This window comes from Nycticebus coucang, chromosome 4 (assembly GCF_027406575.1).
Source record: "Nycticebus coucang isolate mNycCou1 chromosome 4, mNycCou1.pri, whole genome shotgun sequence".
Taxonomy (NCBI): Eukaryota; Metazoa; Chordata; class Mammalia; order Primates; family Lorisidae; genus Nycticebus; species Nycticebus coucang.
The window spans coordinates 120332614-120354608 of NC_069783.1; the positions used below are offsets into that span (position 1 = coordinate 120332614).

The 21995-nt window shown below is 47.0% G+C and overlaps 1 protein-coding gene and 1 long non-coding RNA gene across 2 annotated transcripts in view; one reads left to right on the plus strand and one right to left on the minus strand.

Moving 5' to 3' along the window:
* The window catches only part of LOC128583071 (uncharacterized), a 93235-nt gene extending 75181 nt beyond the window's left edge, over window positions 1–18054 (plus strand). The window contains exon 3 of the long non-coding RNA XR_008379376.1: window positions 17843–18054. This is a non-coding gene — a long non-coding RNA (uncharacterized LOC128583071). The remainder of the gene's footprint in view (window positions 1–17842) is intronic.
* On the minus strand, window positions 7097–7677 carry LOC128583068 (60S ribosomal protein L11-like). The gene has a single exon (XM_053586926.1). The coding sequence runs from the start codon at window positions 7671–7673 to the stop codon at window positions 7140–7142; it is 534 nt and encodes a 177-aa protein (XP_053442901.1). The 5' UTR covers window positions 7674–7677; the 3' UTR covers window positions 7097–7139.
* Window positions 18055–21995: the final 3941 nt, after the last annotated feature.

The following is a 21995-nucleotide window of genomic DNA, read 5'->3' on the forward strand; positions in this document are numbered from 1 at the left end:
AGAGTAATCTTATTTCATCCCATTGATTTTATTGAGATTGCTTTGCACAATTTCAGCTTGCACGGGCATTCTTATAGTCACAGGAACGTGCAAAGCGAGGATTGTCTGTGTTATTTGTGTCATCCACATCATCATCATCACCACCATCTTCTCCACCAGACAAGTTAAGCAAATGCCTGGTGTTCCAGGAGCAGGGTCAAGCTCCTTTTGACACCCTTTTCTGACTCTGGGCAGAGGGGTTTTTGCAACGTCCAGGTCCACCCCCTCTCAGCTCTGTCCAACACTGTCCTGCCTCTGCAGGGGCTGGGCTTTTCAAGGAGTGTTTGGTTTATAAACCAATAAAAAGAACTCGGGGTGATAAGCAGCTCCAGCTGGTCCCCAGGGGATGCTCTTATGCAATCTGCCTTGATTTTGAAAGCCCCACATGGCACTGTCAGCAGAGACAGATTTAGATGCCCCGGCTCACACACCACAGGGCAGGGCCCCCTATGGCCTCAGTGACGTAGGACAGTGACTTTGGCTATGACATGGGGTGGCCAGAAGACACACAGAAATAGCCCAGCAGACTGATGGATTGGTTGGTTGGTTGGTTGGTGGACTAATTTAAGTACAGGGTATTTCCTTTTCCTTCTTTTTTTTTGGAGCAGAGTATATAAATAACGGATGGTCTTAGCAGAAAAATCAGAATATATATGGGCCAAAGGAAACCATTCAAAACTACCCATAGTCCAACCATCCAGAGTATACCACTGGTTTTGGGGGAGGAGGGTTGTTTGGTTTTGTTTTTTTTTTTTGAGACAGAGTCTCACTCTGTCGCCCCGGGTAGAGTGTCGTGGCGTCTTAGCTCACAGCAACCTCAAACTCTTGGGCTCAAGTGTTCCTCTTGCCTCAGCCTCCCAAGTGCCTGGGACTACAGTAGCCTGCCACGACGCCCGTAGAAACAGGATCTTGCTTTCACTCTTGCTCAGGCTGGTCTTGAACTCCTGAGCTCAAGCAATCCACCCACCTCGGCCTCCCAGAGTGCTAGGATTACAGGTGTGAGCCACCACACCCGGCCTAGAGTGCACCACCGTAACTTCAGACTTTCAAACTTTTCCAGAAGGTACCTGCCAAGAATGCTCAGTGCAGAGTGCAGACTGCAGGCTCTGGGGTCTGCAGGGACACATGAAGTGTGTCCTGCTAAGTCAGGCAAGTGATTAAAACCGGCTACCTGGGACCTCTCCCGATGTGGGCACCATAAGGAACCATCAGAGGGGGACAGGCCAGAGGTTAAGCCTCCTGCCTGGGCACATGAAAATCACAATATTCGAATGTCAGCTCCACAAGGGCAGGAATCCTGTCTGTCCTGTTCACAGCTGTGTCCCCACTTCCTCCCACGATGACTGAATGAACTCAGAAGAACCAGAATTTTCTGAGACCACCTGGAATCTTAGGTCTCCACACGGTTCTGCTAATCACTTTATCATAGACACTAACCTGGATTCTTTTACCCATAGTCTTTGTTAAATTCTAGAATGAATAAAATATTAACCAGTGCACTTCAAAGAGAAAAGGAGGGCGTGATACCCCTCCACCCCCAGAAGGAGAAAGCTGGAACAAAGCAAGCCAACTAGCAGAGGCAAAAATAAACAAATGCATCATTTGTTTTGTCATTTGATTGACACGTCTTGAATCATTTATTTTGAGCTCCACCTCTTTCTAATAATATGGAAATTGAGCACACGTTACTTTCAGTCATGATTAGGAGTGAGTTTCAGAGAACATTTGCAGGTGAGGGAGACAGATGTTGGTGGTAGCACAGTCATTAAGGTGTGCTGTGATTTATGAATTTTAGCGGGCGGCCACCGTGGGCTTCCTGTGGCGTGCTGGTCTCTGACACGTGATCAGAGCTCTCTCGTTTCTCTGGGTGATTGTCCTTGCAAGAACGATCATCCATTCATCAAATATGCATTGAGCACCCACTAGGCACCAGGCACTGAGTGAAATGCCAAGACATACAGAGAATGATGGTTTGCTTCACTTGGAAATAACACCACCTGGACACCTACTGTGCGCTGGGCACCGTGTGGGATGCCATACACACAGAGAAGAATAAACTGAGTTTGGAGTGGAAGACGGACACAGAACAAGTAGCCACTCCTCTTTTCAGACAGGGCTTATACATTTTTTTTTTTTTTTTGAGACGGAGTCTCAATCTGTCGCTCTAGATAGAGTGCTGTAGTGTCATAGCTCACAGCAACCTCAAACTCTTTGGCTCAAGTGATTCTCTTGCCTCAGCCTCCCAAGTAGCTGGGACTACAGGCCCCCTCCACAATGCCTAGCTCATTTTTTTATTTTTAGCAGAGACGGGTTTTGCTCTTGTTCTTTGGGAAGTGGGGTCTAACTCCTCCTGAGCTCAAGGGATCCGCCTGCTTCAGCCTCCCAGAGTGCTAGAATTATTGGTGTGAGCCACCACACCTGGCCTCTGTTTTTCATCTTTAGAAAGGACTGTTACCAGGTAGAACACAAGCCCCTGATTACACCTCAGTGTCAGAGAACCCCTGAATAATTATTTAGTATACGTGTATCCCGTCTCTTGCATGAAACATATTTGTATTAAAAAATATTTTTCTTCATTCTTCTGAGGTTCCAGTAGAACTGAGTGCCTGCTGTTTTGTTTTGTGTTGCTCCCCCCCACACACTCTGTCTGGCAGCCCTAAGAGCAGAGACCGTGTTGGTTTCTGATGGCTGCCTCTCCCGAGCATGGCATAGAGTCACAAGGCAACTGAGTGGGATTCACTCCTCCGTAACGTTCATGTAAATTAAATGCACACAAAAGAGTTTTCATTTAGATTTTCACTTATCGGTAAGCAGACACAACACACAGCATTGTCCTATCTGACGCGTGCCTAGCTGGCCTAGAAGTCCATATGCTAAATAGGGGGGTGCTGAGGTTGGAGGTGGTAGCTAGAGGGGACAGAGAGATGAGAATTGAGAGAGAATAGGAATATCAAGGAGATCAGAGGCTGCGCCTGGTGGCTCACGCCTGTAATCCCAGCACTCTGGGAGGCCGAGGTGGGTGAATTTCTTGAGCTCAGGAGTTCAAGACCAGCCTGTGCAAAAGCCAGGCCCCATCTCTACTAAAAATAGAAAAATTAGCCAGGCATTGTGGCAGGTATCTATAGTCCCACCTATTGGGGAGGCTGAGGCAGGAGGATCACTTTAATGCAAGAGTTTGAGGTTGCTGTGAGCTAGGCCAATGTCATGGCACTACAGCCTGAGTGAGACTGTCTCCAAAAACTAAAAAAATAAAAAATAAGACAGAGTGAGGTCTGGCGCAGAGAAATTACAATGAACCATGCACTAAAGGTTTGTTTAACGCCGAGCCCTTCAGGGACCAACGCATTCAGATCTCAGAGTTAGGACGATCCGGCTTCAACTCCTGGCCTGGCCTCTCACTGGCTGTATGACTTTGGCAAGTTGCTCCCCAGTGTTGGGCATCCATATTCTCTCCTGGGCTACCATGAAGCCATCTCCTAGGGAGGGTTGTCATGGGGGTAGAAAGGACGGGTCAACAGGACTGGGTGTATAATCTGACACTGACCATGAAGATGGTAGTAGTAGTAATTATTATTATACAGACCCATGGGAAGATGATTATACAGACCCATGGGAAGATGGTTTCTCACACACATGAGAGAGACACGGAGAGCACCAGCTGGTCACAGGGGCATTCTGTGGGAATGCTGGAGAGAGGAGGCTTTGGCCAGTGGCATGGAGGCTGTTATGTACTGAAGGTTTGTGTTTCCCCTCAAATCCATATGTTGAAATCCTAATCCCCAATGTGCTGGTGTGAGGAAGTGGGGCCTTTGAGAGGTGACTAGGTCATGAGGGTAGAGCCCTCATGAATAGGATTAGTGCCCTTTAAAAGAGGCTCTCTCTCCATGACATGAAGGCACAACAAGAAGGTGGCCCAGAAGAGAGGGCGGAACCCAGAAGAGAGGGTGGAGCCCAGAAGAGAGCCCTCACCAGAACCTGACTGTGCTGGCACTCTGATCTTGGACTTCCAGCCTTCAGAATTGTGCAAAGTAAATTTCTGTTGTTCCTAAAACACCCAATGTACGGCACTTTGCTATAGCAACAAAGTCTTTCTGTGTTTCTCTAGGAGCTGAACACACACAGAGGCCCGAAATGCTCAGAATTCATATGGCCCTTAAAAGTGATCCTCTCCACTCAGCCTCCCGAGTAGCTGGGATTGCAGGTGCAAGCCACCTGCCATGCCCAGCTGTAGCCTGCCTCAGTGCCTCACTCCTTTTTAAGGTTGAAGATAATAACACTCCAGGTAGGGATAAACCACCACTTTTTTTTTATCTATCCATTGATGGTTATTTGGTCTATTCCCATCTTTCAGCTATTGTAAGTAGTCCAGGGCTCCCTTTATAAGGGACGTAGGGCCAACTGATCCATTAGGTCCAGGACCTGTGAAAAATCAGAAGGAAAAAAGCCCCTAACTTTTAGAGTTGAAAAAAATATTTTAAATTTTGATTATGCCTGAGTGACATTGGTCTTCATACTGACATGGCATAAAATATAATTATGGAGGAAGGGGCCCACAGAGGCAGAAGTGCCTGCAGCCCGCAAAAGTGGCCCTTTTAGGGACACAGAAAGTCAAGGACTCTGGAGTTGGGAAAATCACTTTACTAGTGTTGTGACTGTTGCCTCAGGGGCTGGTCTTAGTCTTGTCCGATGTTGCCCTTCTCCATGCCAGAACAGCGCCTGGCACATAGTCACATAGCACAGTGGTTACGGCACCAGCTACATACACTGAGGGTGGCTGGTTCGAGCCCGGCCTGGCACAGCTAAACAACAATGACAACTGCAACAAAAAGAAAAAAAAAAAATTCTTTCCAGGCTCAAGTATAGTGGCCTCATTGCAGCTCACTGTAACCACAAACTCCTGGGCTCAAGCAATCCTCCTGCCTCAGCCTTCTGAATAGCTGGGACTATAGGCGCCTGCCACTGCACCAAGCAAAGTATTTTTAGTAGAGTCAGGGGTCTCACTCTTGCTCAGGCTGGTCTCGAACTCCTGAGCTCAAGGACTTCTCCCACTTTGCTCCAGCTTCCCAGGGTGCTGGGATTTTAGGTGTGAGCCACTATGATCAACATCAATAAATATTATCAGAAAAGTTAATTAATCTGAGATGAGTCAGATGAGCCTCTCTGTGTCTTGATGTCCTCATCTGAGACCCAGGAAAAATGGTCTTCATCTCTCAGGGTAGGTGGGAGGCTGGGAAAGTTTGGCCCAGGGAGTGCTCCCTTCCCCTGGTTTCTGGGCAGGTGGGGGGCAGGGTGCAGCTGATAGAGGCAAATTCTCTCTGAGACTCACAGCACATTAGGAATTTGGAGATCTTGGCTGAGGGGCCCTGGGTCTAGACGAGAGGCAGATGGGCTGCAATCAAGACACCAAAGAAAACGGTGCCACGGAGAAGTCAGGCCAGTGAGCGCGTGTGCACGCGCAGGTGTGCAGGGGTGTGCAGCTCTGTGCACGTGTGAGCGGGTGTCTGTCAGTGTATGTGGGTGGGGGAATTGTGAGTGCGTGAGTATGAACGCGTGTCCGTGAGCATTTGTGCGCGTGTCATGAGTGTGCGTGTTTGAGAGTGTGTGTGCCTGTGAGACTGTGTCTGTAAATGTGCATTTGAGAATCATGTGAGTGTGTGAGTGTGAGTGTCATGTGTAAATGTGTGGTGAGCGCGTGGGAGTGTGTGTGAGGGGGTGTGCCTCCGTGTGTGTGAGCATGTGTTTGACTGAGGGCTTGGAAGTGTGTGTCTGTAATTGTGTGTGTCCGTGGGAGTGTGTGTATATGTGGACTAGTGTCCAGTGTGTGTGTGTCTCTCAGGGGTGAGGGTGTGGATGGCTGTGAAGGAGGAGCAGGGAACTAAAAACCACCCCAGGGATCACAGTTGATGGGAATTCTGCACATTCCAGTTGGATTCAAGAGGCGGGTCTGAAAGGGGGAAAATGACCATATCTGGGTTTTGTCTTGACAAGAGGAAATTCTTTGCCCAAGGCAACAGTCCCCCCTGGGGTGTGCCCTCCGCAGTGGGTGACTGGGAACTCCAGAGAGCCGGTGATCCTCTTCAAACCCGATTTGCATTAGAAATCAATGTGGGTTTCTTTTTCCACCCCCTTGAAGACCTGAGATGCTCAGGCCCTCAAGCAAGTAATAAGGATGCTTTTCAGACCAGGACTTCAAACTGTTTAGCTGTGATTAGCCTGCTTTTAGACACAGGAAAACTGGGGTGACTTTAAGGAATTCCACTGACAAGTCAAAGGGAGGCTGTGGCCTCCCCGCCAAGGTGACCCCAGGGGTCATGAAACTTCAGCCACAGGCTGGGTCTCGCTTACCTGGGGGCCACACCACAAGGACATCCCACTGGTTTCTGGGCAGAAGTAAATTGAGTCTCTTATTGCTGTCTGGGGGCAGGAGGAGGGCGAAACCCCCACAGGCTGAGGAAGTTGTCAGGCTGAGTGTAGATTCCAGATTCTTCTGAGGTCAGCTTTGTTTGGAAGTAACCAAGTGTCACAGAATGAGAAGCAGCTTGCTAGACAGAATGAGATTTTGAGTGCTGGAAAAGTTTCCTTACCGGCAAAATGGGGATAGCGTCCTCCTATGTGGGAGTTGTTATCTCAGGACTACACTGATGTTTAGCACAGTGCTTGGCACACACTCAGAGCCCTAAGGTTTTACAGTTATGTCATCATCGTCATCCTCACCGTTGTCCATAGTCAACATCATCTCCTCCTGAAAAAGTTATTTCCCTAGCAATAGAGATCCAGAGAATTCCAGAGCTCAGGGATCTGAGGGAACTAAGAAAACTCACCCCACATTCCCAGCCCCTCCAGGTCAGTGCTGCTGATGAATGATGACAACTTTGCAAAAGCAACGACAAGATTTCTGGTAGGGGGTCACCACAGGGCTGACCTTGGGGAGAGGGGCTGAAGAGGTTCTGAGAAACCCACTGTCGAGAAACCCGCTGGGCGTGGTAATGCCTGTAATTCCAGGTACTCTGGAGGCTGAGGCAAGAGGATCTCTTTTTTTTTTTTTTTTTTTTTTTTCCACAGAAAACATTTTTATTGGCCTTTTGGATAGAAACGGGAATTTATTTGCCAGGAAGGATGATCCCATCATACTTCTGCTGGAACCAGCGCATGGCCTCCTCTTTGCTGATTCTGTGTTTGGCCCCAATGCAGCCTGTTCTGCGCTTCTTGTCTGCAATGCTGAAACCTGGCCTACTCAGCACCACATAGAAGTCCAGGCCGTAGATACCAATGCTTGGGTCATATTTGATACCCAGATCGATGTGCTCCTGGATCCCAAAGCCAAAGTTTCCAGTATCTGAGAAGTTATTTTTTCTTAATTCATACTCTCGCACCTTCAGACCTTTCTCCAGGATTTCCTCTGCCTTAGCCCCTCTGACTGTGCAGTGGACTGCAATCTTCTCATTTCTCCTGATGCCAAAGGATCTGACAGTGTATCTAGCTTTGGAAAACACAGGGGTCTGGCCTGTGAGCTGCTCCAACACCTTGGCTGCCCGCGTCAGTCTGTCTCCACTTTCCCCCACACAGATGTTGAGGCAGAGCTTGCGGATACGAAGTTCCCGCATGGGGTTCTCTTTTTCACCTTGATCCGCCATGATGAGAAAACCAGGCAAGAGGATCTCTTGAGCCCAGGAGTTTGATTTTAGTGTCTGAGAAGTCTGGATGGAGGGTGATTGGTTTGGAAGGAGTAGATACACTCTAAAGGGGCTGGGTTTGGAGGAAATCCGGAGTCCTGCAGGGCTGAGTTTGAGTCCCACCTCTGCTCTGTCTTAGCCGTGTGGGCACCAAGTGAAGGCCATTGCCTTTCGGATCCTCAGTTGCCTCATCTGTAAAAATAGCCATAATCACAGATCCCCTTGGATGATATCAGGCACATAGTAAGCAGTTTTAAATGGTGATGCTCCAGACACCTAGTAGGAAATTTAAAATTGTGGCTTTTTGGTTTAATCCATTCAATCAGCGACTGATGGTTTCAGACCATCAAGAAGATTCTTGATGGTGAGTCAGGGGTTTCTTCAGCCCACAAACATTTACAAAGAACCTACTATGTGCTGGATCCCAGGAACACAAAGGGGAGTAACAGGACCACTGCCTAGTGGGGGCGAGAAGGAAACAAGTGCAGGAGGAGAATGTCCTCTGATTGCTAGTCCCCTCCTCAAACACCTTCTGGTCGGGCGACAAGTGGAGCGTGAGGGTGATGAGCTCCTCTCTGGAGCCTGCCTGGCCGCCGAGCCTCCTTGGAGGACCCACTGTAGAGACACAGGGTGACAGTGGCAGACCTTTAGCCACAAAACAACAGGAAGAGGAAAATGTTGCTGAGCCTTCAGCTGGGAGGGTGTCCTGGAAGTAGAGCTATGTTTGGAACCCTGATGGGCAGCCGGTTCCTCGGGAGCCCGAAGAACACATGGGTACCTGGCTTCTCTGAGGCTTCTCTGAGGGGACCCACCCAGCATCACGCTGACCCTCGGAAAAGTAATTTGCTGCCAGAAAGGGGACATTTTTTTCCTGTTATGGTCTGCACCAGCAGAGGCCTACAGGATCAGTTGGAGTGGGTTCCTGACAGAAAATGGGAGAGGGGACAGGCCTGTCATTTTGGCTTCTGGTCTTTTGTTTCTCTCCTGTCAGTGGCCAGGAAGTGGTGTGGTCCCTCGATCTGGGGCTGGCGGGGAGGAGATGGACACAGCTGACTAACGACAATGGAAGACAAGATGTTACAGTCTCCCCTACCTCCCCCGGGCCCAGACCCTGGCACAGCACTCTAGCCTGGGGAAACATGTGAGACTCTACCTCAAAAAAGAAGCATGCCCAGGCCAGGCGCCGTGGCTCCTGCCTGTAATCCCAGCACTTTTGAACCATGAGACAGGAGGGTCCTTGAGGCAAGTAATTTGAGACCAGCCTAGACAACATAGCAAGACCCTGTGTCTCTACAAAAAATTAAAATTTTAGCTGGGCGTGGTGCTCAGGCTGGTAGTTCTAGCTACTCTGGAGGCTGAGTTACAAGGAACCCTTGAACCCAGATGTTAAAAAGTCACCATGAGCTATGATCGTGCCACTGTACAATCTGTACTCTAGCCTGGACAACAGAAGAAGACCTAAACAAATAAATTAATTTTTACAAAAAGTGGCAGAGCTGGGATTTGAACCCAGGACTTTTTTGGGTTTTGACTCCAATCCTTGGGTACCATATGAATAGAGTTCTCCTCCATTCCACTCCAATTCAGGTCCACACCAAACCTGTGAATGTGACCAAATTTGGGGATAAGGTCTTTCCCGATATAATCAGTTAAGATGAAGTCCTACTAGATTAGGAGGGGTCCTAAATCCGATCTGGTGTCTTTATAAGAAGAGGGAGATTTGGACGAGAGATGAACAAACCCCAAGGAAGACAGAGGCAGAGAGATGAGAGTGCTCCCCGGCAAGCTGAGGACCTGCATGGATTGCCAGCACCCCCAGAAGCTAGGAGAGATGAGCGAGGTGGTCCCCTAGAGAATTGCCTTGCAGACCCCTTTGAAGACTTCTAGCTTCGGTGACAGTGACCCAGTAATTTCCTGTTCTTTCGACCCGCTCAGTCTGTGGCACTCTGTATGGAGGCCCCAGGAGACTGCTGCAGCTTCCCCGGCAAGGTGGACTTTTGTGCCCGGGTCTGGGCCCGGAGGAAGCAAGGGAGACTGTGACACCTTGTCTTCCATTGTCGTTGTTCAGCTGTGTCCATCTCCTGGATGAAATTAACAGGTTGAGAGGGTTCAATCGATCCTCTTGCCTCAGCCTCCCCCAGAACCTGGAACTATCGGTGCCTGCCACCATGCCCAGGTAGTTTTTCTATTTTTAATAGAGACAGGGTCTTGCTCTTGCTCACACTAGTCTTGAACTCCTGAGCTCAGGAGATCCACCTGCCTCAGACCCTCAGAGTGCTAGGATTACAGGCGTGAGGCCCCCTGCCCAGGGTATGCTTCTTAATCTCTCTGGGTCTCTGTTTCCTTACCAGAAGAGTGGACACCTAACACACGTCCAGACAGGGGCTTGGGAGGATTTGAGCTAACACATGTAGGTCTCACAAAATGAAAGTGATCATTGTGTTCATTGTATTGTCTGTATTTCTGGAAGAGTCTTCCTTGGTCCTGCCCACGCCTTGCAACTGATTACTGAGATGCCTGCAACTAGCTTTTGTACTCTAGACACAAGCCCCCTGCTCCTCCTGGGAGGATGAGGATGGATGAAGAATGTTCCCATCACTAGGGCACCTGTCCACCTTCTGGGCAGCAGCCAGGAAACCACATCCCCTGCAAGAGGAATATGCATGCCCTGGAGAGGGGACGGGGACAGAGTTGTGTGATCTCAGCAGAGGAATGTCCCCAGGATGCCTTCTGTTGTTCTCAAGGTCTTCCCAGACTGAGTGGGAAGGAGTGAGGATGTGTCTTCAGACAGGAAGTCTCACTGCCCAGAACATGGGAAGGACCTAGCTGGAGCCTCGCTCTAACAGCTGTGTGGGTATTATAAATCTCCCTCCTCTAGATGAGGTGCAGAGGCTCTTGACATGTCCCACTAATGGTAAATCTGTCAGTGCCCACGGTGCCAGCCCTGGACTCCGAGCATTGAGGTGAGATTTCCTGCCCTTCTCAACCTGTTAATTTCATCTGCATTCTATTCCTCTGCAAATGTGGATGGCCCCGCTCTTTCTTCATTGAAAGCATCAAGGGAGTTTTAACTGTAAAGCAGACTGTGCTTCAAATCCGATCTAAATGCCTCATCCTTAAGCTCTGACCTGCCAATTTTCTGCAAAAGACACTGGGCGCTTTGAATGGTTTTAGGCCCAGTGTCCCTTGGATATTGTGGAAGTTTATACTGTTAGTTTTTTGGTGCAATCTGTCTTTAAATATTCACTTTCAAAACTAAAAAGTAGTCCTTACCCTTAAGTTTTGATTTAGAGGATGTGAAATCAGAAGTTCAGTTTCCTATATGTCCCCTCATAGACTTATGACTTCAAATTTATCTCTTTAGTTTCCTTATCAGTAGAAAAATGATTATAAAATCTTTCTTATCGGCTGGACACAAAGATAAAATGAGATATCTTATGGCTGTCTGTCAGACATTTTAGTTGTAAACAATCTATGGGACAGACAGTCCCTGAGTTACAAACATCTGGCATATGTACAACTCAGACTTACGAACAGAGGCAATTACAGTGAGTCCCTGAGTTACGAACACCCGACTGATATGACTCACTTATGAATGGAGACTATTATAGGTAATAGCCAAATGTACCTGTTCCAACTTACATACAGATTCAACTTAAGAACAAACCTAAAGACTCTACCGTGTTCATAACCCGGGGACTGCCTGAATGCTGACAAATTGTGTCTTCAAATATAAAAATCTCTGATTTGTAGCAGCTGCCAACTTCTTTGGTGAAAATATACCTGTCACGGCAGATTTTAATCTAACAACATAATGTCACTGAACAAAGAGTTAGGAACAGATGCAAACAGTGGGCTCTCCTGAGTAGGCTCCAGAATACCCCTGAAGACAACAGACACAGGGCTAGCAAATTTTATCCATAAAATATATACCCCAAGGATGTGACGTAGCTTGCTGAATTTCTAGCTGGCAAATTAGACTTGGGATTTGTGCCTTCAGGAGTAACCCTCCAAATTGCCCCAGAAGTAGTCTAATAAGTAAAGATGCTACTTCAACATGTTCCCTTCAGCACAGATACAGTTATGGGCTCCCTCATCACTGGCAATTCTGGACACTAAATCTGCAGCCACTGACACTGCTGAAAATGCCACATGGCTGTGGCACCCACTGGTCTCCCCATTACCAGCACTGGAGAGGTGTGGTTTCCCCTTTCTCCCACCATTAGCATCTCATTTAATTGGGGAAGAAGCCCAGTGTCTCTGCCCTCGCTGCAAGGGTAGCTGGCAAAGAGAATGCATTTGTTGCCTGTGGCTGCCACCATCAAGCAGGTGGTTTAAAACAACAGAAATTTACTTTCTCACAGTTCTGGAGGTCAGAAGTCCAACATCGAGGTGCCTGCAGGGCTGTGTTCTGACGGTTTCTAAAGGAGGAAGCTCCCTGTCTCCTCCAGTTCCCACTGACTGCCAGTAAGACCTGAGGTTGCATCAATCTCTGCCTCAGTTTTCACATGGCCTTCTCTCACCTGTGATGTGTCTCTTATAAGGACACTTGTCATTGGATTAATTATCAAGCCCACTTGAATAATCCAGGATGATCTCAAGTTAACTACATCTACAAACACCTTTTTTTCAAATAAGGTCACAGTCTGAGGTTCCAGGCATTTGAACGTGAACACATCTTTTGGAGCCACGATTCAACCCACTCTAGAGGTTATCTGTTTTTTCAGCCTCTTTGGTAAGCAGAAACCTCTGCCTCAATATATGGGAGATTGTTCAATTATAAGAAGGGAGTTCATAAACTGGGGTAGTCAGAAAGAAAATCCAATGTCTTCAAGAACTTGGGTGGCAATTTTTTTTTTTTTAATAAAGAGTCAAAGACTAAATATTTTCAGCTCTTAGGATCACATGGTTGCAACTACTCAACTGCTGTTGCAGCATGAGAACAGCCATAGATAATGCATGAATGAATGGAGTGGCCATTGGCCAATAAAACTTTATTTACAAAAACAGGTGGTGGGCCAGATTCAGTTCACAGGCCATAGATTGCTGAAACCTTTTCCAAAACATGGAAGAGCCTAGCTTATGGTGAGTGCTCTTTTGTGGCGGTTGAGTCTCCATTCCTAAGTGTCTTTGAAATATATTGGACTTATGGGACCAAGCCAGAACAGAAATTAATAAAGAATTAAAGCTTATCACTAATGCTTTGTGGCTTACATTCTTGAATAGACTATACAAAAGCAAATAATTGTGGTGTCTAACTGGGGGAAAAAAAATTGTGAGATGAATTTTATCGGTTGTAGAACCCAGGGCCAATGTGGCTGGAAATTTGATCCCTGACTTCATGTTCAGTGACAGCATCTCTGACTCGGACAGAGACTGGGGTGCCCCCGTCACAGGAGGAGCAAGGAGGAGTGTAGAGTGACTTACCCAAATTAACCCCCTTGGAGAAGAAACAAGGGCAAAAAGCCTAAAAGGTCCTGCTGGCAATTGAGAAAAACTCTCAACTGTCTCCACAAGGGATGAGTCACATGAAATTCAGATTTCCTACTTTCAAGATTGCAAAACAGCATTAGAAACAGTGTTTGAAGGACAAAACAAAAGATGAGGGTGGGTATGGTGGCTCATGCCTGTAATTCTGGCACTTTGGGAGGCCGAGGCAGGTGAATCATTTGAGCATAGGAGGTTATGACCAGCCTCAGGAAGATCAAGTCCCCATCTCTACTAAAAAGAGAAAAATTAGCCAGGCATTGACGCGGGTGCCTGTAGTCTCAGCTACCCAGGAGATTGAGGCAGGAGAATCACTTGAACCCAGGAATCTGAGGTTGCTGTGAGCTATGGTGATGCCACAGCACTCTAGCCTGGGGTAACAGCCTGAGATTCTGTCTCCAAAATAAATAAATAAAAGAAACATGAGAGTGTTATAGTAAAAAACACATTAGCTCTGAAGGCTAAGAAACCTTGGTCCCTTGGTCCGAATCCCGTCTACACAGTGACCTAGCCCGCTTTAGTCTCCAAGCCTAGATTTCCTCATCTGTAAATAGTGAGAGTTAGACCCACCCTACCCCTTGGTTTATAAGTCAGACAAGTTTCATCATAAAACATCTTAAAGACATAGCACCCACCGAATGCTCAGTAAATGTTGGCTCCTTGCAAGAGTGACTATGGGATTAGGAGTGGATTTCTGAAACTGTACACACCAGAATGTATATAGCTAAGTAGGTGTGATCCTTCAAAGGAGCCCCCTGGGGGCTAGCCAAGTTGCCATAACATATTTGGGGAGTAGGTCTCCGAATTAGTCTTTCCTTGGTCCCTCAACATTTTCTCCTGACTCTCCTCATTGATAGCAGATCCTCATTCTTGGAGAGCAATCTTGATTTCCAGGCAGAGCCCAAAGTCAGAAAGAGTGGGATCTGACGAATAAAGAAAGATGAAGCTGGCTGCGAACGGTGCTCTGAGAGTTGTGCAGTGCGCAACCTTTGCAAAGATGCGCGTGCAACCTTGAGATATGGGATAAAAAAATAAGGAAGCAGGTGAGTTAGGGTCAAGCAGGCATTTAATCTAGATCATTAAGGAAGTGAAGGAGTTTTCAAGACAAAGGGGGTGGGGAGGAGAAGGGAATTCTAGACTCAGGAACAGTGTGTACTGAAATACAGAGAAGGGCAAATATGTTTAGGGAACGCTGAGACATCTGGTATCACTACAGTACAGGGAGGGAGGCAGGCCGACTGGGGCGTGAGGCTGAGGGGACAGATTGTCCAATGTGTGAGTCAAGATCCCTCAGGGTCTTCTTGGGGAGTCAGTGAGGCCACTGAATGTCACACATTCCATTCCTCTGAGTGGGCCTCCCAGACTCTGGTGGAGGGAAAGATTCGAAAAAGAACACGGGGCCTTGGGGCCTTGGTGTGGCAATCGCAACTCTGTGGCCTGTACACTGTGTGTTCTCCTGGAAGTCCCTTAACCTCTCTGAGCAAGAGTGTCCACATCTGCAAAATAGAGATCACAGTCATGCCCACTCTTAAGGGGTGGGTGACAGTAGATGTCGTGAAAGTTCTTTTCTTTCCTATCCAAGTTCTGGTCTCTGTCAACTTCTTTCGTTTAGGGGACAGAAACTAATAATTAGGGTGCCAACAGCACCAGGCCTCTGTAGGTTGGGTAGGATAGGTGATTGTTTGGGTTTCTAAAAGTCTTTCTTTCTCGGTTTCTCTGGCTATTTGGCCCAAGTCACCATGTTTCTTGTTAGCATTTGGAGCCCTCTCTCTGGGTTTAGCATTGCCCTGGCTCCACAGCGGTCCTTTAAAATGCAAATCTGTCCCTTTGAGTCCCCAGTGCCTCAAGGTAAACTGCTTTTATCAGTGTTTTCCATCTTCCCTGGAATGGAGAGGTATGGCTTGGAGAAATGGGGGTCGCATACCTAGTGGTCCGGGGAGGGACTGGGGTTTTGCTCCTAGAGAGATAGCGAGGAAGCTCCTGGATTGGAACAGCAGAAAGAAGGTGCAGAACTCGCAGGACGTACTGAATTTCTGCCCTGCACGGTGCTGTCCCGAGTTCACTGAGTCCACACATGCGTGCGGGGTGGGGCGGGGTGGGGCTGTGGGCTGCAGGCCCTGCCCTTTAGGGGACTCACAGTCTGGTGGGTAACCAAACATAAACAGATAAGCGGGACACTAAGGTGCAAGATGATGTCGTAACCACCAGTTTTAAGCCTTTGCTTTGAGCGAGGCCCCATGCTGAGAACTTTGTACCTGTTATCTCTTCCTTGAGGGGGCTATTAGTAACCACTTTCTACCACTGAAGAAACAGAGGCTTGGAAGGGCTAAAAAGGACTTGCCCAAGGTCAGAAAGCTAGCAAGTAGCTGAGATTCCACAAGTCAAGTTTTCTACCACTAGGTTGTAGGAACCAGCCCTGGAAGATCGATTCTAGTTTGGAGTTTGGGGGATTATTTCCCTCCTCTGGGCTTAGGAGACTTTCACTGCACCATCTTGGGCAGGACCGAACCCCTCTGAGCCATACTGTCTCATTCATGAAGATGAAATAAAAGAAAGAATTGTAAATTTGAAATAGTACTATACAACTTCAGGTGCACATGTGGAATAATGCAAACCTCCTCAAATTAAAAAAAAAATACATCAATATTATTTCCAAACCAAGGGAACCAGGTGAAACTTAAACTGTGGTGCATTATTGCCATGTTAGTGACACTCTATTGATAAAGAGATGGGCTCATCACCCTTGTCAGGGCTGTGCTTGACTTATTTGAGGTTTTAATTACCTAAAGATTTTTAAGAATGCATCCCTTTTGAAAATGTGACCTCTTTTATTACTGTATGTGTGCGTGTTTAAAAAGATATAACATGGGCGGCGCCTGTGGCTCAGTCGGTAGGGCGCCGGCCCCATATGCCGAGGGTGGCAGGTTCAAACCCGGCCCCGGCCAAACTGCAACCAAAAAATAGTCAGGTGTTGTGGCGGGCGCCTGTGGTCCCAGCTGCTCGGGAGGCTGAGGCAGGAGAATCGCTTAAGCCCAGGAGCTGGAGGTTGCTGTGAGCTGTGTGAGACCACGGCACTCTGCCGAGGGCCATAAAGTGAGACTCTGTCTCTATAAGACAAAAAAAAAAAAAGATATAACACATATAAATTATGGGTCCCTGTACGGCTCCTACTGTGGACTTAGCTGCGTTCAAAGAACTACAGTCTAGTGATCCAATGCTAATTAAATCTAGGCTGTGTGTAGTCCAAAGCCTGCAGCAACACACTGAATACAAGCCGTGCTCTCCATTCCAAACTCCAAAACTCCTGGACTACATTGTCCTCCCTATTCTCACCCCAGCCGATAGAACCTCGAGCATTAGTAGACTGTGGCGTTCTAGTCCACAATCATCCCTTGGTCTCCCCTAAAGCTCAGGGTGCCTGTGGATTACCATTCCCAGCTGGGAGTTTCCCAGTGTGCCTCCCCGCCTCCCACCCTGGCTGCCTCTTTTACTTGCCCATCCATCCCTTCTTTCAGAGTCGTCATCCTGGTTGAGTGTGGCTTGAGCCTGTGGTCCCAGCTACCTGGGAGGCTGAGGCAGGAAGATCTCTTGAGCCCAGGAATTCGTGGCTGCCCAGAGCTAAGACTAGAGAGGGGATGGGTCAGACCACCATTGTCCTTTCTGTGTTCCTTCCTAGGCACACTTAGTCACTCCGGGCTCTAGGTTTCACTTTCTATATACAAGTTTCCTAGACAATGATCTACAGTTAAGTCTAGCCTAAAGCTGCCTCTTAACATATTCAAAGTTAAGCCTAAAGTTTTCTCTTTACTTAGTGAACTGTAACCTAACTGGATGTGTAAACAGGCTGCAACCTATGTGCCAATCACTGATTTTGACCAATCACAGAGGGAGCCAACTGTTCAAACCGTGTTCCTAAAAGACAAATGCCAAGTTGTAACCAATCCAGCTGTTTCTATACCTCACTTTCATTTTCCGTATGCCACCACCAGAGTCTCTCTGAACCTATTCTGGTTTGAGGTCTGCCCAGTGCATGAATAATTCTTGGCTCAATTAAACTCTGTTCAGTTTAATTTGTCTAGGTTTTTCTTTTAACAAAGATAAATTTTATCTCTGGGCTGTGAGCTCCCAAAGGGCAAGGACTAAGTCACTTCCATCCTATATTCTCAGCACTGAGCCCTGTAGACATAGGAGGAACTCATAACATCTGTGCTACATAACAGATGTCCATCAAACATCTTTATCATTGAACTGAATTGAAAAAGGAGAGTGAAAACTAAATATTCAGACCACGGGGACTGATATTCCTCTAGAAAAGGCATAGCAAAGGCTGATCGCCCACTTCCTTATTTGCAGCTCTCTTGGACAGTCTGAGTGTATAAGCAGGCATCCTTGGTGTGCTGTAGCCTCAGCTGGTGTAGACTGCTGGTAAAGTGCCTCAAAGATGGACTGTTTCCAAAGATCCCATCTCACTGTGCTCTCTTACGATGAACTTGCCAGTCCTCCCATCCAAAGGAAGAGTTACTTACCCTCTGCTTGAATCTGAGCTGGCCCTATGCCCGGCTTACATCAATAGAATTCAGCAGAGGCAAGGCTGGACAACCTCTAGGTCTTATAACTTCTATTTTCATTTCCTTGGAATCTAGCCACCATGGAAAGAAGTCCAAGCTATCCTTCTAGAAAGGCTACATGGAGGAGAACCAAGCACCGCAGCCAATAGCCAATACCAACAGCCAGACATGTGAGGGCATCTTGGGTCTTCCAGCCTCAGCCAAGGTCGAGGGGCATGCAGCCCATGTAAAAAACCCAGCTGATACCAGGTAAAGCAGAAGAACTGCTCAGCCGGGCCCTACCTGAATTCCTGACTCACAGAAGCACAAACAATAAAGTGCGTAGTTATTTTAAGCCACTGTGTTTTGGGGTAGTTTGTTACGCAGCCATAGATAACTGATACATTCGGGGTTTTTGATATAAGTAGAAAAATTGGTGATGGGGATGATGGTCTATGGTTTCTGGGCTGGGACTGCAAAATAATATCACTAGAATTCAAGCATCTCTTTTCTGTTGGTTTGTTTGTTTTATGTTCAGTTTTAAAAAAATTATAGGGTACCTGAACCCAGCAATCAAAGTTAGCATCACCAGACTGGGACAAATTGATAGTGTGTGCCACCTTATAGGACACATTGAGAAGAATCAAAGTCCATAACCTGAATCCTGAATCTAATCATGAAGAGACAGCTGACAAACCCAAACTTAGGGACATTCTATGAAATAGCGTGTTCTCTTGAAAAAATGTCCAATGTCATGAAAGACAAAAAAGACAGAGGAACTGTTCCAGACTAAAGAAAGCAAAACAGATGGGACAGCCCAACATCATGTGTCATTCAGGTTTCCTTTTGTGATAAAGGACATTATCAGGACAGATGTTGAGATCTGAGTAAAGTTTGTGAATTAGACAATAATGTAGTATCATTGTTAATTCCCTGATCTAGACCATTATATTTTGGTTTTGTGAGAGAATTTCTCTTGTTTTCAGAAAACCCACACAAGTATTTTTGAGGTAAAGAGGTGTTGTGTCTACAACTCACTATTAAATCGTTCTGGAAAAACAAGCATTTCCCCCCCCCCAATCTCTATTTCTCTATCTGTAGTGAGAGAAAGAGACAAGGATAAAACGAACATAATAAAGTGTTACTATCTGGGGAATCTGGGTGAAGGGTCTGTGGGAATTCTTTGTGCTATTCTTACAACTTTTCTGTAGGTCTGAAATTATATTCAAATAAAAAGTAAAAAGAAATTTTTCTTTGAAGAAAGACAGAAAACAAATTATGGTGTGCATATGGTTGCCCCCCAAAAGGAGAGAACCAGCCGCCTGGGGCAGGACTGTTCAGTCTCTCCCAGGAAGTACCAAGCTTGAGCAGATTCTGTCCCTTTCCCCTTTCTGGTGGCCTGCAGGCTTGGGACGAGGAGCCACTGGCTGGCGGGGCTGCCTGCAAGGCATGGAGCCTGGCATCTGGAAAGGATCAACTGCTACTGCAAAACTCATCCCCTCCACCCCCAGCTTGCTCCCGGGAAATTCTAGGGGTGAGGCTAAGTTTTGGCTGTTTTGCAATAAGAATTCACAGGAGACAGTCAGGAAGAAGGAGAGATCCCTGGGAGCACTTTCCTAAGGCCTCTTTGACACCTCTGCCCTCCTTTGCTTGTCTGAATTTTGGGGAATCCTATCCCAAGACCACGAAGCACAGGTTAGTGGAGGTGATGGCTTACTAGCTCCTCTCTGCCAGGAGCCATCCCGGGTGGTTTAGCTCTTTTTTGTCTGCCTGGGGTAGGAGCTATAGGGGCCAAAGGATGATGGATATGGCCCTGGAGATACTGGAGTTTCTCCAGGCTTTTGTGCTGAAATCAATATTTCACCTCTCTCATCCTTCCTGCCCTTCTCATGATGCCATTCATGTGACTCAGGCCACAAGAGACTCCCAAGCTTAGCTCCAAGCTAAGCCATGCCAACTGTACACGTTTCTGGGCAGAGCTTCCTGGAGGGGAGTGGGCTAGGCCAAGTGCCAAGAATTTGGAATTCAGGAGAATCCAAAATCAATGACTCGAATACATTCATGTTCAATAAACACCAACTCGGGATCAGGCAGAGAACGATGTCCCTCAAGAACTATCTCCTGGCCCACAAGATCACACACAATGGCTGCTCCTTTGTGCTCCCTCACCTTGTTCTTTTTCTTGCATGAAAATATCATGGTTGCAGCTCAGCTGCTGGGGCACTTGGGTTCAAATCCAGGCCTTGCCTTCGAATGATTGAGGTGAAATCACCTAACCTAGGTGTGCCTTGGTTTCCCTACCTGGTGCCAGATGTAATGATAGCATCTGTTACACTTGAATGTTCATAGCTGCTCTGTTCACAATGGCAAAGATGTGGAAACAACCAAGTACCCATTAACACAGGAAAGGATGAATAAACTGTGGTATCTGTACACCACGGAGTGGTGTTGAGCCATGAAAAGATGAAGAATTCGCATCCTTTATGACAACCTGGAAGTATCACAAGATTGGACAAACAAGCATCCCATGTAATCAGCACCAATTTAAAATTAGGAAATTAACAATCACAGACCCACGGGAGAGAAAAATCTCAATTAAATTCAAGAAGGAAGGAGGGATGGAAGAGGTTGAGTGGCTTCCTGCCTGGTGGCTACAACGCATGGATAGAGGGCACACTCCCTGGGCGTAGGACAGAGCTGCCACTCTGACTTAAAATTTCATGTGTAAATTATATAATCTAATGGTTTGTATCCTCATATTATTCTGAAATTTAAAAATGAAAGAATAAGAATTTTTTTTTAGTTTTTTTTTTTTAATTTTTTTATTGTTGCAGTTTGGCCAGGGTTGGGTTTGAACTCACCACCCTCAGTATATGGGTCCAGCACCCTACTCACTGAGCCACAGGCACCACCCAAAATGATGCATCTACCTCGTAGATTACTGTGGAGATCAGCTGAGTTGGTACACATAAAGTAACTAATAGTGAATGCTTCCCTACCAGATACTGCATGACAGACACAGGTCTACATTCTTTTTTTTGTTTTTTCTTGAGACAGAGTCTCACTATGTTGCCCTTGGTAGAGTACCATGGCGTCACAGCTCACAGCAACCTCAAACTCCTGGGCTCAAGCGATTCTCTTGCCTCAGCCTCCCAGGTAAAAGGGACTACAGGCACCCGCCACAATGCCCGGCTATTTTTTGGTTGCAGTTGTCATTGTTGTTTAGCTGACCAGGGCCAGGCTCGAACCTGCCAGCCTCGCCATAACCACTGTGCTACAGGCACCGAGCCAGGTCTATGCTTTTTATTAGTATTGCCCCATTTTCAGAAAGGAATCTGAGGTCCAGAGAGATTGCTTTATTTATTTAGTTAGTTATTTACTTATTGTTGTTGAGAGGAGTCTCACTTTGTCACCCTCAGTAGAGTGTCATGGCATCACAGCTCACAGCAATCTCAAATTCTCAGGCTCAAGTGATCCCCATGCCTCAGCCTCCTGAGTAGCTGGGACTCCCGGCACCGGCCACAGCGCCCGGCTATTTTTAGAGATGGGGTCTCCCTGTGGTTCAGGCTGGTCTCAAACTCCTGAGCTCAGGTGATCCACCTTCCTCAGCCTCCCAGAGTGCTAGGATTATAGACATGAGCCACTGTGCCTGGCTATTTTATTTTTTTATTTAGAGATAGAATCTTACTCTGTAAAAAAAATAAAATAAAAGAATCTTACTCTGTCGGCCTGGGTAGAGTGCCATGGTGTCATTATATTTCACAACAACCTCAAACTCTTGGGCTCAACAGATCCTCTTACCTCAGTTTTTCTAATTTTTTTTTTTTTTTAGTAGAGATGATGTATCGCTTTTGCTCAGGCAGGTCTTGAACTCCTGAGCTTAAGTAATCCACCTACCTCGGCCTTCCAGAGTGCTAGGATTACAGGCATGAACCAGCCACCCACCACACCCAGCCAAGATTCCATAATTTAATAAGAGGCAGAGCTGGAATCTGACCCAGGAGTCTGGGTTCAGAGTCTGTGTTCCTAACCCTTGAGCTCTACAGCCACAAGCATACAGTAAGTGCTCAGTTCATGTTAGCTGTCAATAATGTTCAGAGCTGGGGCCAGCTTCATGGACATGAGACCAGTGCAGACAAGAGAGCCAGTGCTTAGAAGCAAAATGCTCATTTAATCCTCTGCTGTTGCATTGAACTTGTGAGTGATTTTTTAAGCAAATGGCCCTGCGTTTTCATTTCGCACTATGCCT